This window comes from Cygnus atratus, chromosome 5 (assembly GCF_013377495.2).
Source record: "Cygnus atratus isolate AKBS03 ecotype Queensland, Australia chromosome 5, CAtr_DNAZoo_HiC_assembly, whole genome shotgun sequence".
NCBI classification, from domain to species: domain Eukaryota; kingdom Metazoa; phylum Chordata; class Aves; order Anseriformes; family Anatidae; genus Cygnus; species Cygnus atratus.
The window spans coordinates 17530193-17548289 of record NC_066366.1 but is presented as its reverse complement, the minus strand read 5'-3'; the positions used below and the strand labels follow the sequence as shown (position 1 = coordinate 17548289).

The 18097-nt window shown below is 40.0% G+C and overlaps 1 protein-coding gene across 2 annotated transcripts in view; it reads right to left on the bottom strand.

Annotated features, from left to right (window-relative positions):
- Positions 1-2028: 2028 nt before the first annotated feature.
- The window catches only part of SHANK2 (SH3 and multiple ankyrin repeat domains 2), a 307767-nt gene continuing 291698 nt past the window's right edge, over positions 2029-18097 (bottom strand). For both annotated transcript variants that reach the window (XM_035552219.1, XM_035552220.2), the window contains 3 exons: positions 17207-17339; positions 13681-16093; positions 2029-2602 (listed from right to left, as the gene is read on the bottom strand). In XM_035552219.1, the coding sequence (XP_035408112.1) occupies positions 2029-2602; positions 13681-16093; positions 17207-17339 (3120 nt within the window). The remainder of the gene's footprint in view (positions 2603-13680; positions 16094-17206; positions 17340-18097) is intronic.

Here is an 18097-nt window from a genome sequence, read left to right as displayed (position 1 = left end):
CATCCAAATGAGGTTGATTTTAAAAAGGTCAAGACTTTATAATTATTCCACAGAAATAGTATTAAACCACAAAAGTTTTTTTTGTTGTTTTTCACTTTCTAGCACTGAAGTGGCACAAAGGCTGCCCAGTAGACCAGCCACTTATTTTCTTAAAATATTGTGCTTATAAACTATCTGTACAACTATTTAAACTTGCAGTAAAGAAAGATATTTAAAATGCTAAACTTTATGTACTCATACTAGGGCTGTTGCAGACCTAATTAGACACTTGTTCGTGAGCAAAAATAATCACAATAAAAAAAATAGAGATAGGCTGGACCATATGAAGGACCATATCAAGGAAAGAAAGTTCAGGTACCCTGCAAAATGTAAGAGAACCTGAAAGTATGGTAGGTAGGCAGCCTAGCCATCCACACACAATTTACCCACCTTGAACAGCTTGAGTATTATGTTAATAAAGACCTACAAAACTCACAGATATTAAGAGGTGTTAATTACAAGGGGAGGTCAAACATGCAGAGAGAGACTTGTTAACTTAAAAAAAAAAAAAAAAAAAAAAAGAAGTCAGATTGGCCAAATCTATGTGTTCCACCCCTCCTGACTGAAGTTTCCTGGAAAGCTCTTCAGCTCACCACCCATCCAATGCTCAGCCACACCGCCAGGTTGGGAGCGGGGCACACTCTCTGCTGCCACCCTGCTTGCAGCCGTGCAAGGAGATCACGGGAGGCCGACGGGAAGTGTTCAGCTCCCCGTGAAGTGCTCTGTCTGCTGTCCTTGTCAGGAAGCCAATACTTGTTAACAGTGATAAAGATGAGAAACTGGATACCTACCAGTTCCCCTGGCCCCTTAACATGCACACGATGGGACAATATAGACCTTGTTCCATCTTGGCATTAGCATTTTTTTTTTTTTTTTTTTTTTTTACCTTTTTCATTTTTTTAGCAGGCTGAACTATCTCCATTTCTGCTAACAGGCTGAACCCCTCTCTTAAAACACTGGCAACCTTCCCATTGACTTCAATGGGAACATTCATCTATCTTTTTATTCTTTCTTGGCCTGATATTCAAAATAGCTAAGCACTTACCACTCACTGAATTAAATGGTATCGCTCAGGGTTCAGCATATTTGTGTATCTGACTGTGAAGTCCAAAAGGTGCCTCTGTACATAAAAACATTTTTTTTTTTCTGGCTTGTAGAGTTCATATTGCAACTTAGCAGTAGTTTAGCTGGTTGAAAACTGGGGGTCTCAGGTTCAAACTAGCTTCATTTTATTGTACCTCTAAGTGAGCATTACTTCTCAGATTTTATGAAACTTCTGCATCGTCTTACAGGTCACATCAATGGAGCATGTGTTGAACTTGTTCTGCCACCTTGGAAGAGTGCTAAGTATAACTGCAGAAATAAAGAAATACCAGGTAAAACAGAGCAAGGTTACCTTTGAACTAATTCCAGCAGAACAACCAGCTTCTCTGCCAACAAATCAGAGAGCTAAACTAGTAAAAAACAGTAATATGAACTCCCGTACCTGTCACAATAGTTTGCCTCTGCTAACAAAAACAGATTTGAGTGGTAATGAAGCAATCTGTCCTCTTAAAATAAACTAAGGGTTGGGGAAGGAAGCCTGGTGGGAGACTGAATGAATGTCAAGAAGAGAATACAGTGCCTTTCAAATAAAAAAAAAATAAAATAAAATTGCTTGCAATTTTAAGATGAAAGAAAACTGGTATGTAATGGTTCCAGCATAAGGGTATTATAAATAGATGGTAATATTTTTAAAGTTAACAATTTTCTCTCTCTCTCTCATATCTCCCCACAACTTTGAAATAAAATGGCCCCACTCGTGTACATATTTAGATTTATGTTTGGGCATGTAGCACACAGTCTGCATTACCTGAGTACCAGGAATTAAACTGTTTTCCCCCCCCCCTAATTTTGCTGGCACTCGCAGACAGACAAGGCATTTGGGGTATTTCAGTACCAGCCCATCTCTAGTTATCAACAAAAGTTTGTGAGGCAAAATAGCTATTCTTATCTGTCCAGCAGCTGTTTCAAAGCTCTTTCTATGTTCATTCTGTGCCCAACTCTAGTCACTCCAAGGTCTATCAGATCTTCCTTTTGTAGATTTGGTAAATGAGTGCCATCTATTTCATTGTCCATAAATGTTTCTTTATGTTCACCTAAGTTTAGACTTTCCAACCAATCTGCCACATCTGGTTTAGTCCACAGGTGGACAGGCTTAGTTGTAAAAGGCTTATTTGAGATTGGCTGTTGTAATATTGAGGGAGAAGGAGACCTGCTGCGCCCTGTGGTCAAGCCAAATAAGTCCCCAGAAGGGGGCTGGCTGGGTAGGCTAAATACATCGGACAAAGTTGGAGAAGGAGATGAAGCTGAAGCAGAAGCAGTCAGAGGAGCAGGCATGATGTCTTTATTAATCTCTGTTGGTGAAACCACAGGGCTTGGAGCATGTCTTGCTCCTGAGGTCCTACTGTCATAGTCTGGGGACCTGCTCTGCAGTGTGATCGGCTGGCTGGTTCCAGGTCGGACAGTAAAAGTGATTGTTGTACTTCGTGTACCTGAGACAGTACTCATGACTTCTGTGCTCCTGAAATTGTAAACAGACACAGAAAGTTAGACACAGCAGCTACCAGCTGAAAGTTTGTCCATATCAACACGTGGCAAACATGGCTTTGGAATGTTAGAATATATACATATATATGTATTTTTAAGGAGCAATATCAGGTTAAAAGTACTAAGACAGCATAACTGAATCTTTCCCATAAAACAATAATAAATGGTAAGCCATAGATTACCTTCGATTACCATACCTTAATAAAACTTTGCTTATGAGCAATTCAGAAAAAGACCTTCCAGAGTACATTCTTCCTTTTTCAGGCTACAACAAATTGACTCGGCTAAATGAGAAACACCATCTATAATAAGCACATGGGCACTTTGTGTTACCCGTGCAGCGCAACCAGGAGTTGATCTTCCTCGGATTGCATGGAGAGGTGAGTCCTTCATTTCTGTTTTAGCCTGTCAGTCCAACACACCGTAAGGTAACATAGCTAATAATAGTAGCTATGGAAAGTATTGGAAGCATATTACTAGCTCAGGTTTTGGGTCTTTGTGCATCTATCTACTCAGTGAATTTTTGGGTATGTGTGTTTGTAATCCTATTCACTCACAGAACATGCTCCCCAAACTCCTCTTATTTCCCTTTCTGCTCAGCTGACCTTTTCATGCTTTAAAAATAAAACTGTCTTCTAAGGTTCATAAAAGGACTTTTGTGTCCATTTTTTTTTTTTTCTGAACAGAAATTATACTTCGGCAGTTTCACTAAAAAACTAACGGAGACAAAATTCTTATTCTGTGTGCCCAGTGGTGATGTGGTTGTAATCAAGTCACTGGCACCTATCTCCCGCCTAAAGGAAATTGCAGATTACAGACTAAACAGACAAGAAACTGGTCGAGAGGCTAACTGTTGCTGAGGCTGTCAGGGTGGGTGAAGGAGCAGACCAGCCAACTTTTGTGTGGTGGCCATAGAACAAATTTAGAAACAGAAGATCCGGGTTCAGGTCTGCTCACTTCATAAAATGCTTAGTCCTACAGCCCTTACTTTTCATCGGACAATTCTGCCAGGCAGCCTGACCACTACAGGATCTTCCACTGAACTTCTTCCACTCTGGTGCCTTAGGCTCCAGAGCTTTTCAGTTTTAAAATACCAATGAGGGACACCTTCAGCCAACTGATTTCATGCATTTCCTGACCAAAGGATCTATTTATCCTTGAAGTGATGCCACAGACTCCAGAAGATGACCTGGAGGATGCTGTGGATAGATTTCTCACACAGACACTGACTGAAGACCTCTTTATCTCAGTGCCAGACTGTCCCCAGGCCTGATGAGCATGGCCCCATGCCTAGAGCAGAACGGAGGATGACTTTGGTGCACAATGGCAGATACAAATGCTTTTATTAATAATGCAGATTCACCACGGTGAAGAAAAGATCTTACAGAGACAAAGAAAGAGCATGGTTCTGGAGCCCTCATCTTTAAAGTGCTGTTATGGAAGAAGCTGGGGTCTTTTCCTGAATGACTGCTTGAAGATGTTGTGTTAATGGCCAGGAAATGAAGTACCAAAAATGATCTATGCAGCAGGGGTCAAAAACCACATCTGCTCTCTCTGGGGCATGTCCCTCACCACTAGATCAGCTTTACAACTGTGAACCCCTCTCGTGCTCCTCTGTCCTAGGGAATCATGAAGGCTTTGCTCCTGCATGCAGAGCACTGGGACTGCTGGGATGGAGGATGTGGTGTGTAGGGTTAGCCTGTCTCACTGGATTTGGTTCTCAGTTTAATGTAATTATGAATGTCCATAGAAAGGGAGTGACTGGACTTTGGTTGCCCACATCCTGACTAAAATAGTGGTTAAAATTTTAATTAAAAAGATGGGGGTGCCAGCACTTCCTCAAAATCTATCCTAACCTGCTATCCCTGTGAACTACTCTAATCCATTACCCAAAAGAAAAAATGTAGGCAGCTCACCTGGGGCAATGATAATTGGCTACTAATCCCTTTCTCTCATTTGAGCCTTACTGTAGTCACAGTTACTCTTGTAAGACCTGGTAGCCTTGAACTGGAGACTTTCTTCAGCATTTCCTTGGTTTGCTGCTGCCTGTTTTGAGCCCTCTTCCTACATACTCCCTGCATCACATCTGGGGCTTCAGCCCATAATTAACAAACCTAGATGTCAGGTAACCTACAGCACTACCACACTGAGCTTCAGAGCACGCTCATATCACAGCAAGTCTCAATCAAATCGGGCTCCAACACTGTGTTATTAGAAAAGCACTAAGAATAACTTTCTGGAGAACGTACATGTTATTCGCATGAGCAATCCCACTGATTTCCCACAAGTTGTTCCATATATTTCAATGGGAACAGGGGGATCTTTTTGAGAGTTGAAAGATCAGTACTTCACTTGAAACACAGTAGGAACAATACTTTCAGCACTTATGTCTTTGTAATTTAAAAAAGAAAGGAAACACTTGGCAAGGTTTTGAGTGCTTCCCGTGATTTGTTTGGAGCTTAATGGCTTTCATTGTCTTCCAGGGCCAGAGCTAAGCCTTCTTACACATAAAAGTGTATGGCAAGAAACTATTAAATTCTACTAACCAAGGGGAACAAATTATTTCTACCTACTTAGTATTAGGAGTCTCATGCACTTTAATAAGGCATGATATAATTTTAAATCCAAAAAACCCTTGCTTTGAAAAAGGTTGGGATAATATTGCCCTAGTGATTGAAAGAAGGGCAGGATGAGTTTTGCATAAATGTGGAAATTTCTCCCTATCTCTTTATTTGCAGTGACCCTTTTATGTAAACTTCCTGTATTGCAAATATGAGCAATTATAGTTTTGTATTCACATCTTTCATGGCAATATCAAATGGATGATGCAAATTTATCTTCTATAACGGTAGACACTGGCAGATCACTTCTGTTACCTGACTAACAGCTCCAGGTTCAGCAGGTGCATCTGCTTTGTAACTCATTTCTGCTGATGCTTCTCTGTATGGTTCATTTCACAGACTCCCTGTACGTCCTTGTTCAGGAAATCATTTTCACTATTCCCTTAAATAAACTACATTAAGCCTCTAAAACAAAATCCCCCAAAGTAAACTGTGTGCTCTTATTTTAAGTATTCTTTAGACTAGTGTTACCTAACCTCAGATGCACAGGCAGTAATACTGGGTGAGCAAAGGCTTTGCTCTTTCTGTCAGCCTGGATCAGAGCAATGGCTTCTCATGGCTACAAGCAGTATTAAAATGTCTGCGGGCATCTTCCTTTCCTCGGACCATGGGTTCAGGACTACTGACTATTAAAATATGACTCTGGAACTATGATAAGAAAAATATTTTAGCTGATTAATGAGGTTTCAACACCAGCTCAGTTTATAGCCACACCAGTACTCAATCTAATAGAAACGTTAACACTTTGATCAGAAAGCTTGGGACACTTCATTAACAGACTTATTCCTACGGCAACACACCTCCTCTGAGGAGGTTATTAGCTGTTCTGCACACTTGGGAATACAGACGAGTTTGTGAGTCAGTACACGTCCCCACTGCTGCCACAGCAGTCCTATTTAGGACTAGTTTTACAGTAACCAGCTGAAGATCAGAGGAAATGTAACCACAGCAACTTGAGGTCACTGCTGTCTGCAAAATTACTCAGCAACCTGCAAAACCAAGTTTGTGCTCTGTTCCCCACTGCTGTGCTCCAGCTGGCTCTGCGGCTGGCTCTGCAGCCTTCACAAGGCAGACAGCCTCATGAAGGTCATGCGAGCCTGCTGAAGCCCACAATTACATTTCCAGACTTTCCGTCCTAACTCTTTCAGTCCAAGATTCTTTCCCCCCCTTTTTCCACCTTGTTTCACTTGCCATATCAAATCCAACATGCTACAGAGACTGCTGTACTGCGATTGTAATCCAAGGAAAAAATACGTGCCTTTGTGCAACTCCTATCCATCCCAAATTATATTTTTTGACATCTACAGTACAGTCTGTGATGCAGATGCAGCCTTGAAACTATCAGCTGTCCTGCATTTTATGGATGGCTGGTATCCTGGTCAGTAAGGGGGCAAGTACATTCCAGCTGGAGAGCAGGCATGTTTGTGTTGTGTTGTGGGTTTTCCAGATTTTTTAATAAGAGCAATTTTGGTATGCTTTATTTGATCATCTGTTATATTAAACATATTAAATCCATATTAAAGCTGCCTAAACCAAAATTTCATTTTAAAAAGGTGAAAAGTCTGATAATTATTTTAAATAAAATTTGCCCTATTAGAATCAGCATATGGTACTAATTTGTAAACATTTGCTGCTGTAAGACTGCACTGATGGTAATGCCTATTATGCTGTCTTGTATTAAAACCACAATATATAATTCCTATGTCTCCAAGTAGAAAAGCCATCAACACAGCTTGTAGGGAAGAAATTCTTTTAAATTTTAAATTGGATTTGCAGGATTCAAATTTACTGTTAACTTAATATCAAATGCAAATCAGTGAAAGATGGCATGCCGCAATAGGTCCTAGGAGCCTCTCATCTAAAAAAACCCAACCAACCAACCAAAAAAAACCAAACAAACAAAAAAAAACCACCACCAATAAAACCCCCAAATAATTATGCTCTTATGAGAGCTGTTTTATTCTGTAACTTGCCAAAAAACTTGCTCTCTCTGACAAAGGTTTTCCACTGTTTTGGAGAAAAAAGCTTAACAAGAGAACCAGTGAGAGAAAAGAGACCCTATACAGAGGTACTGTGGGAAAATAACTTTTCACAGATTTTTGAGAACATGCAAAACTGAAACTTTGCCTTCATCTCTTGTAATATTTTTACTGTATTTTTGGATTGTCAAAGGAAAATTGCATGGTAGGAAAGTAAGACAATAATCATCTGTTTTGGGGGAAGATTAAGAACAAGCATTGATGTGATGACTGGCAGGATACAGAGCTTCTTATAATAGCATTATTTAGTGAGAAGAATTGAGAGATGGTTAGTGTCTGTTGCAGGTAACGCTGTTCAGTTGAAGCGAGGAATAATCACTAAAGGTCTGTGGGAGGCTGTTCAAGACCAACACTTTTGATGTGAATGGCACAACTATCTGGAAGCACGCAGCAAGGGCAAGGTGTTGATGAGGGGCAGAGGACCAGGAGGTGGCCTCAGCCCTCTCTTCTTGGAGAGCTGGAAGAGAAAAGGTCAAGGCAAGCTGGAAGGAAAAGGGAAAATCTCACAGCTTCCAATGAGGAAGGATTATCAGTTACCACTGCAGCACAGCTTTATTATTTCAAGGGCTAGTTTGTCTTTACTTTAAACCTCGCATAAGCATGTAAAACTGCACTCCCTTTCCCCCAGAAAATACCCTAAAAAAATCCAGCAGAATTTTGACACATTTGAAAAAACAACGTCCCCTATTTAGGTGTCCAAGCATAAGTTCAGGAATCCACTCTTAGGTGCTCACGTTATAAAAAACTTTGCTGAGTATTTGTCCGATGAAAAGTGGCTTTTATTTCAGTTTGAGATTGCATCCCTTACACGGTTCTGGAATGGCTACCATTTCTGGATTAGGACAATCTAATCCACATCTGTATCAAAGTCAACATCAAAATTACTAAAATGCAGTAACAATGAGTGAGCATTAAAAAGAAGCAGAATGCACAACATACTCTATGCTTTATTGTCGTCACTTACTTCATGGCACTTCAGCATGACCCTCTTCTGACAACAGCAGTCATGAGAGCAAATAAAAATGACAAAATGGAATGACTGAAACTGCAAAAATTACTGACAAAGTAAGCAATCCTGTGAAATTGGCTGACAAATGGTTAACAACATGAAGTGAAGCTAATGGGACAGTATTAAACTGAAAAATCAAGGCTTGAGAATTATTCCACAAAATACACGTTTCATAATCTGGGAAATCTGGAGACATTTTACAAGAAACCAAATGTACAATCAGTCCCCATGCAGGACTCACTGCTAAGTTCAGTTCTGCCTTACCTGTTTGTGAAAAAATGGGAACTTTTCCAGATACGAAACCCCTTAGAGATGCACAAAAGCCCTGACCATAGACAGTTTCATCTTTAAAACTTGCTATGCCAACACAATACAGGTTATTTTTCCTAGAGGACTTGATCCTGCGTGGTTAAGCATCCTCCACAACTCCCACGTTTGCAATGAGTGCTTCCCACTACCAGGAGTGACGCTCAACCTGCCACAGAGGCCATGGGGGTGTTCTGCAAACACAGGCGGAGAAACATGAGCACCATTTAAAATATAAATAGCTCCTCCCTACAGCAAAGTTATCGATCATTTTGGTATGGTGGTGGCAGAGAGCAGGAGTGGCGGCTGTTCATTAGTCCTTATTAGTACATGGAAGCGGTGGCGGAAGGATGGTGTTTGCACTGGGGGTTGTGTTTCTTCTCCTTCGCAGCCACGGGGTCTATTTTGCGTTAATCACGCTGGTGTTATTCAGTCCATCTTGCAGGCTTGCACTTGATCATTATGTCGCTAAGCAACTGCTGGGTTCACAGACAAAGCGAGCACTCCTCTCTTAACCTGATAAAAACCCTGCAGTAGCCTTGTCCCCCTGTCTTTTATCAGCTCCATATGTAAGTCAGTAGCCTCTTGAGTGCCTTTATAGCACCGCTGCATTTATAGCTTACCAGTCAGCGATGCTGTTACGCTTCCCCTCCTCTCCACCTGGCTCGCAGAGTGCAGGCACCCCTCTGGGCTGCACTTTTAAACCTCTGCACCCCTGTGTGTCCAAGCCCAGGGACAGGAACTGCAACCAGAGGTCACCACTGGAGCCTGAGCTCTAGGTATTTGGCTCAGGTAGAGACCCGTATCCAAATGTCCTGAACCTTTCCAGGAAGGAAGGCTGGGCAGAAATGGAGGAAGCGATGGTCAGATATTGTGGTCTCTGATTTGAGAGCCTGACTACGTGGACAGAGCAAATAAAAATTCGTATCACCAGGAATAATCTCCAAAATTTCTTAAAGTAGATGATGGCCAAAATCAGGAGTGGGATTAGCAAGCACTCATTCAAAAGCTCTGGTCCAGAACCTTCTGACCAAGTCCCGCAATTTTACTTGTATTAGCGCAAACTAAGTAAATACATCCTTCCGCTTTTTCCTCTTTTTCCTTCCCTACCAGTCTCCTCTTCCCATCCCATGGCTGGTCACTGCCACTGAGAAGCAGATGGTTTCCAGCCAGGCATTTCCATGCTCTATTTAAAAATCTTGAAGCTCGGTGTCTCCATAAGAACCACGGCAAACTATAAATACACAGTGTAGAATTACTGCTAAACCAATGTACAGTGAAAAAAAGCTAGATAGGGTCCTTTTTTAATGTAATAATTGAGAGAGAAATGCTGCTCAGCACTGTAAAACAGTCTCTTCATAATCCTCATTTATCAAAAACACATAAAGAAGATCTATTTCATGGGTTTCTCTAACAAGCCATTACCAAACTATCCACAATTAAATTCACCTCTATGCTACCCTGACGGTGCACTTGCCATGACTGAACCACATTTGTATGTCTACTGGCTGTATAAAAATAGCTCCTAGAGATATTTAGAACTGGTACCTGGGTGAAGCTTCATATATTTCACAATGAAGAAATATATATTTCAATTTCGTCAGGCTCCTAGTGCTATGAACAGAATCCAAGTGAGCATGTGAACAATGTTACTATTTTTAACACTTCCCATGGCTTCTCTTTGGCTGAAGGATATGAATGAATATACTCATTTTTTATCACTTTTCTTTTATTCAGAGGAATCTTTCTGTTTTGAGAGCTAAAATTCCTTACTCCCTTTCTAATGCTACCTCACAGAAAAGGGCTACAAGCTCTACAATTGGCTGGCCTAGGTTTTACGGTACTAGAAGAAAGTCATGAAACTGTAAGAATTTTAGCTTTACAATTTAAATATTAACTTTAATACTTTGGCAAGATGGTATTCCCTGATCATAATATATTATGACTTTGTAAAAAATTGTGTCAGTCATGCAATTGGGCTAGAAAGGCTATAATTTATTTAGCTTTTTTAAAGGTAAGGTAGGAGTAAAAGCAGTTAAAATAAGCCTTTGTCTGGGAAGCGTTTACCACACATCCATCACTTTTGTGTGGGTACCTTCAAGAACAGAACTGAAACTTAACGCAGGCAGTCCAGGGCATAAACTTACGCAATGCAACAAAGACAGAAGTCAGAGCATTTTCTCCACGGTGCTAACGTTGCCACGACCCCTTGAGGGCAGGTCCCAGCCTTGCTGCAGTGCAGGCAAGAGATGGGCACCAGTGCTCAGGCAGACACCACATAGCCAGCCACAGCTGATGGACAAGTCACACCTCTGACTCTGCAAGTGAGCATCTCACCTGACATCCCTCTACCTCACTCCTGGTAAGACAAAAAGGAATTGCCTGCAGCATCTTTGAAAAGAGATCTCAAATATCTGTACATAGTTGGATCTCTTCTCCTGCTGCTGACTTCTTATGCCATTTAAATAAACCCCCAAGTAGCCTTTTCTGATCCTTTTTAGTATCTTCAATCCACCTAATTAGCTGGAGCTGAATTAAAAAATAATGTAATCACATTAGTTTTGAAAACAAAGGAGAACAAAATACAGCTCTCTTACCTTCCATCTACACATCTACATTCATATACCTCTGAAAGCATTTCATCTATGATCAGATAGCAGCCAACAGTTCTACTGCTCTATTCCACTGTCAACTTTTCTTATTTATTATCTCGTAGGTCTTTCAGGATTGTTATATCTCAAGATCCTCTCTCAAGTTAGCAAATACTCACATTTGGGCAGACTTTTCAGGAAAGAAGTAGGATTTCAGCCAGATTTAAATAATTCTTTGTGTGTTTTTGCTTCCAAATGGAGTCTCTATTTCCATAATGAAGACTATGTAATTTGCCAAAGTTGAGTTACAAGAATTAAAAAGCTAAAGGACAGTGAAGCAAAATAATTTCCTATAGCTGTCCAAGTCAGATTTTTCTCTAAAGTATAATGTATATGTGATGACACGTATACATGACAGTTTGTTTTTCTCCAAGGAAGCAGTTTTTGCTTTTTTTTTTTTTTTTTCTGAAGCCTTTGTATCAGTTTAAATTTCTTTCCACACACACACCAAAAAAAAAGAAAAAAAAAAGAGGTAATTATTTGCTTCCACTTCTCATTTTTTCTCTCAGAAATGCAGTACTTTGAAGTATTTACAGTACATTGTAGTTACTTTCCCCAGTTATTTTCTAATAAAATCTGATGATAAATATATTTACTGATGATGATAAATATCTTTGATGATAAATATCTTTACTGTCACCTGGAAATAACTATCAATCTAAAATATACATGATAATAAATATATCAAACATATGAAGTCAGAGGCAACATGTTCATATGGCTTAACAAGAAACACGATCAAGCCCAAGCAAAAATAGTGTTCTTGAACATAGTAAGAATAGTATGAATTGAAACTGTCAGAGACGTGCAAGACAAGACTTATGTAAATTCAAGCTTAGTGTACAAATGTTGATTTTATGTTTGCCAATGATGTTCTCAAATTTAAAGGGTTCATTTGCCGTGCTAACTGTGTTCAAAGATTGTCTTCATCAAGCAGCCAGTACATATATTTTTCTTGTACAGTTTTCATTGTATTTTTTTCCCCATGTATTAAAACTTTTCCTGTACAGGCAACTTGATTTATGATCCATTTAGTCAAGAACTACTGGACAGGAATTCCAGAATTCTGGCATTTTTCTTCCATCCCTTCATTCTAGAAGATGTATAACCTCCATACCTCCCTGTCAGCAATTTAATGACTTACATCTTGCAGAAAATAATGTAACTACCTGACTCTGAGGCTTGCGATCACACTGTTTTCTGAATGAGCAATCATTTGCAATTAACAGTCACCCTTTTGCTACGTGCAAAACATCTTTATGCATGCAAAGAATGGCTTGCACACTCTTTTGCACACTCAAGAATGGCTTGAACACTCTTTTCAAAGGCCAGGTTATTTATTACCCAGCAGAATATTTCTATTTAATTTTGCTTACATGGTATCTTTTTTAACAAACTTAATCAGCACTACATTTCTGCAAAAAAAATCAATTTCTATGGAGCAGGCCAGGCCAAACAATATGTGATACTTCAGTAAAAGGTCCATTTAACTAATGTATGTAAGGCCAAACTACTCCATGCCACAGAAAAGTAGTACCATGGGATCTTAGTAAAATGAACAAAATCTCCTTTTTTTCCCTTAAGTTTGGATTTCATGATATTTATATCCATATTCAACACAAATGTGACAATTATTTGTGCATTTACCTAATGGTGTTTGACTACTGTAACTTACTTTTTGTCTAAGTACCTTTTGATACCAGTTCTATGGAAATGTGTTGCCCTGCACTAAAAGGATGGTACTGTTGGGAGAAATGTGCCATGCTCTTGAACCTGTAAACATCATAGACTATTCACTAGCAAATGGGGACAATAGAAAGAACTTACATTCAATAATACTGAGTGCTAAAGATTATAAATTAACCATTTAGCAAAAACATGAACAGTGCAAAGTGATTTCAGTGAGTAATTTCCTAAGACAGATTTATATTTCATGATATGGTGGTATATCATGATAAATATCATGATATGACTATTAGCGATACCGGCATGAATCAAACATCAAGCAGTGAATGTGAAGTAAGCCTGGACAAAAACACTTTTTTACCTGTTTGAAGACAAAATAAGTTAAAAATCTGAACAAAAATTACATTATTACCACATTTTAAAAGAAAAAAAAAAGAGAAAAGAGCCACTTAAAGAGAAATCTAAGTAACTCATGTCAAAACAACTGATAAGCTTGTAGAAACTGTCTCTGAAATTGGGGAATACCAAAAAGCTCCTATCCTATGTTGTAGACTACTGAAACATTGACAATGTAGGAAATTCTTCTCATCTGTAAAATTGTTTGTCATAGACTATTCATTAAACAAATATGTACAATAAAAGGCACATTCTTTAATCTGTATGATTTACAGGGGAAGTTAGTAAAGGCAAGAAAAGAAAGCAAGCTTTTATTAGTAAATTATTTTGCTAATTGCATTTACCTTGTACTGAGACTTGCGGTTTTTGTTCCAGTAGGTGACTCCAATCCTTCCCCTGGCTTTGAGGATTTCTCTCTGTTCATTTGCTGGAGTATTGAGTTCAATTCACTAATAACATTAGCCTTTGGGCCTGAGAGAATTGGGCTTTTCACGTCCGTCACATCACCCCATAGCTTAGATGTCCTTTGGGGAACAACTTTAGCCATATTGGGCTGTGCACTGATTGGAGGTGGGGGCGGAGCGGGAGGAGGAATAACAAAGCTGTCTACAGTTTCTTCAATTAGCGCATCCTTGTAAAGTGCATTGCTTTTGTTGATTATGGGCTTCATTTTTGGCTTAGGAGGTACTGGGGGTTTGTCCACCAGAAATGTTTGCCCATCTGCATAGACTGTACAAGTATCCACGTTCTCACCCCCTTCTGAGGATAAGGTAGAGATGCTGGACACTGTTGAGATAGTGCTGGTTGTCTCTAAGTGATGGTCACTACTACTCCGACTGTCTACCTCCTCAATCCCAGAGTCAGTGACGTTGTCAAAGCTGTCAGGAGGTGGCAAAAAGGAGGCAGGCAGACAGTTTGAAAGACCCACTTGCTTTTTACTGTCTAAGGAATTTGTTGACTGGCTGGGGGCAAATGGCGCGGGTGAAGGTGTGCCGTTTTTTCTTTGCTTAATCAAGTCTGTTAGAGCCGAACCGGGAGCTGAGCGGTCGTCGGGGATATCAAAGCTGTTGGCGAACTCTAAGGGGGGTGGTAGTGGCTCAGTAAAAATAAATTCTTCATCAATATCAACTGATGCTAAGGGTGGCGGGGGGATGCGGAACGGCAAGATGACTGGGTCGTCGACAGAGCTCGCTGCTACGATGGTTTTGCAGGGAGATGCCGGTGGCTCAGGTGCAGCAGGCACATCCAGCTCACTTTCTGCTTCCTCACTTCCCTCTGGCCTCTCCGGTGGGGAGTTTTCAGGGTTTGGTTCCATTTCAGCTCTTTTTTCCTCTTCATCTTCAGGTGCATCATCCGACTTTGCTGTGTCCATGGTATGAACCATTAACAAGCCAGCTGACTTCTGCTGTGAAGTATCCACAATGTTTATCAACATGTTTTTCTTCTCTTCAGCCTTCTTTTCTTTCCCTGCATCTGTTTCATACTTGTTCTCAGTTTCCTGCCTTCGCAATGGGCCGCGAGTATTTTGCCTAGTGACAGTAGCAGTAACAGGAAATGTCGTTTCAATATTGGGTCTCAGCTTTGTATCGATGTAAAGTGGTTTATTAAGGTCAGGCTTAACAGTGTCCCCTTTGCCTGGAATCTGCTGTGTTTGTTCTTTCATGGCTCTGTCCCTGGCAGAGAGAGCGAGGGCTAGTGGTGAGTTTGGATCTAATAGCTTTCCTGTGACTGGGTGAACGTAATTATCTGAGCTGGATGCATTCGTGGGCTTAGCTGCCACTGTACTGTTTTCAGTACCTTTCGTTTTGGACGAAGCATTTAATGTCCTTGAATCACTTTGATTGCTGGGTTCACTGCTATTAAAAAGATTTTCAGGCTCTCTAGGTGCAGGAATTGGAGATGGTGACATAAGCTGTCTAAAGCCATCTTCACTACTAAACATTGCTTCATCAGTAAATTTAGATTGCCTCATACGTGGTGTTGGTGGTGTTAGCCCAACATCCTCATCTCCTAGGTCTGTGGAAAGGAAGGCTGGAGAATTACGCCTTGCTTCCAGCCGCTTTTCCCTGTCCCTTACTGCTCCAGCAATGGCTGCTGCAAATGGACTGCTGACACCTAGGCTGTCATCGGGTCGGAGTTGCCCAGGTTGCTCTGAAGACTGAGGATCGATTTCCATGCTGCTCCCTTGGCTGCTCTTCCCGCTGCTGCTGGTGGATGGCTCTTTCACAATAATTGTTGGGATTGGAATAGAGCAGGTCTTTTCTGGACTGTCTTCAACATTGGATTGTTTCACCAGCATCCCCTTCCGTCTCGCTGGTTTGGCTGGCACGTAAACTGCTTTGCTTGCAATCTTCCCGACCTCAGAATATGGGTTTTCTGGCATCTGACCCCTCTTGTTCCTGAAATTTGCCTGAGATGTGGCACTCCGACTGTACAGATCCTCAGAGTCCAGAGAGTAGCGGTCCAGTTCTCGTCTGTAATAGATCCCTTTGTCCCTTATCATAGTTCCCACATTTTCAGGCCTAACCAAAGAAATTTTTGCACCTGAATTCTGATTAAATGGAGGTTTAATAGTTCCATAGCTCCTTGATGTTGGGGATTTGGGAGAGTTGTACAGAGAGGGAGAAGGTGGTGGTGGTGAAGGCGGTAAGGACTGTGGTGGTGGTGGGATATCTTCAGAGGTGTCAGGCATTGAAAGACTTCTGGTAAACTTCAGCATAGGAGGAGCCAAAAACTGCCGTTCTTCCTCTGTTATTCCTAAAAACCAGAAAGTATATATAAAACAATGCCTTCCTTTGCAATCCCTCATATTGCATTATTTCTGTATCCAACCTAAAATGCTAAGGTGCATTTCACATGAGGCATACGTGCAATTATGAAAAGGGTCTTTTGCCTCATTCCAAACATAAGCATTTTTGCTTGCTGAATTTGCTGAAACCCAGATGCCAGAATTCAAAAGAATGCTACAGAATTTTAATTAAAATGATCATTGATATGTAGGCAAATGTTTGGGGTTTATGTATCATCAAGGTAGCTGTAGAGAAGCACATTTTCTTTGAAGATTATTGAACAGGGAAGACACGGTGCAGAGGAGTACCTTATGTCTGTCCCTAGCACTTTCTAAATGCACAAAATTATGCAACTTAGAAACCTAATGAATTTTTAAGATGCACTGAAGCTTAGCAAAGGAACTGAGAAGATTCTGTTGGGGAAAAAAATCATAATATTTTATTTCAAAGAATGACATTATATTATTACAGATACAGCTTTTAACATAAATAAACTTGCTAATATTGGGATAATTTAGATGGCCAATTTTACATCATCCTAATGGGTTCCTAAATTGAGAAGTATCATTTCCAAGATTATTATAAAGAACAGAACAAGCTCAAGTTTGGTCTGCTCTATTTTTTTTTTCTCTTTTGTACAACCATTTATTGACATCACTTGGAAAGAAAAGGAGGTGATTTTTATTCCTTTTGATCAATAGGGATTTCTTTATAAACTACACAGCATTATAATACTTCTGCCTCAATAGTAAAATAAAAATGAATAACATTTTGCCATAGGTAATGCATTGTAATAGGCTTGTACTGCTCTTTTTCTTTTTTCCTCTTTATTTTTTCCCTTCTCGATAACATTTTTTGTTAGAGGAAACATTCTAAAGAAATGAATCAAATCATTCCACAACGCTTGTCTACTGCCATTAGGGCAGAATGTGGAAATTATAGCAACTTAAACAAGAATTTCTTTTTCCATTAACTTTGTATAAAAAATAAGCAATCATTCACTGAGGTAAAGACATTGGAGAAACATGCTTTAAGAAAGAGATAAAGTTGCTAAAAGTAGGTGATTAATGCACAAGTAAACTATGCATGAGAAACGTTTTACCTATAGATTTTTGTCTTCTCATTGTACCCCGAGGTATACCCAGAAAAGGACCTTGAGGACTCCCTGGTACAGTGGGCGTCATAACAGCAATACCCTGTCTCTCATACATGGACTACAAAAAAGCAAACAAAAAAGCCCAAGAGCATTAAAGCATGCAAGTCTTTTTCTCACAGGTAAATAACTCTTTTGTAATATCAACTAATCCACTACCCCTCTTAGAATTTTTATGGAGAATAACAAATTTGATATTCTTCTGGGAAGGCGGTAAAGAGAAAGGGAAGGCTGGGATTTGTTTATATGTTAAAAAAATAACAACAGCTGTAAGTGGAGGTAGGTGAAATTATTTACAAGGCAATATGTTAAGTTTCCAGCACATTCTGTGTGCTGTAAGAAAAAGAAAGCCTGAGCAATTATATTTTGTTTCACTCACTTCCAAAAGCCTTGCACACACCGTATGGGTGTTAACAGTCGCTTTGTGCCAAGCTGTATCCTCTCTTCACTTCTGAGAAGCAGACCTACTCTTGGAGTCTTGCACAGACTCAAGGTGTCTTGTGCAAGGTTATGCTGGAAGTCAGCTTCTTGGCTAGGAACTGAGAAAAGTACCCTGATCCCAATGCACTCAACTGTTCTTTTCTTGTAGTCCATTACAAAACTATTTGTTTTCTGCCTAGAAACAGTCCCTATTTCCTTCTTTCCCAAGCTACGGAGAACAGCAAAGTGTATCAGGACTGGGGCTACTTTAGAGAGGTAGGCTATGGAAAAATGCATCTAAAATACATTAAAAACTTTTTTTTTTTTTTTTCACATGTAAAGTTCTGTAAGAGCAAATTCTGCAAGTGAGGAATCCAATTTCAAAGTTCTGGAGTTTAA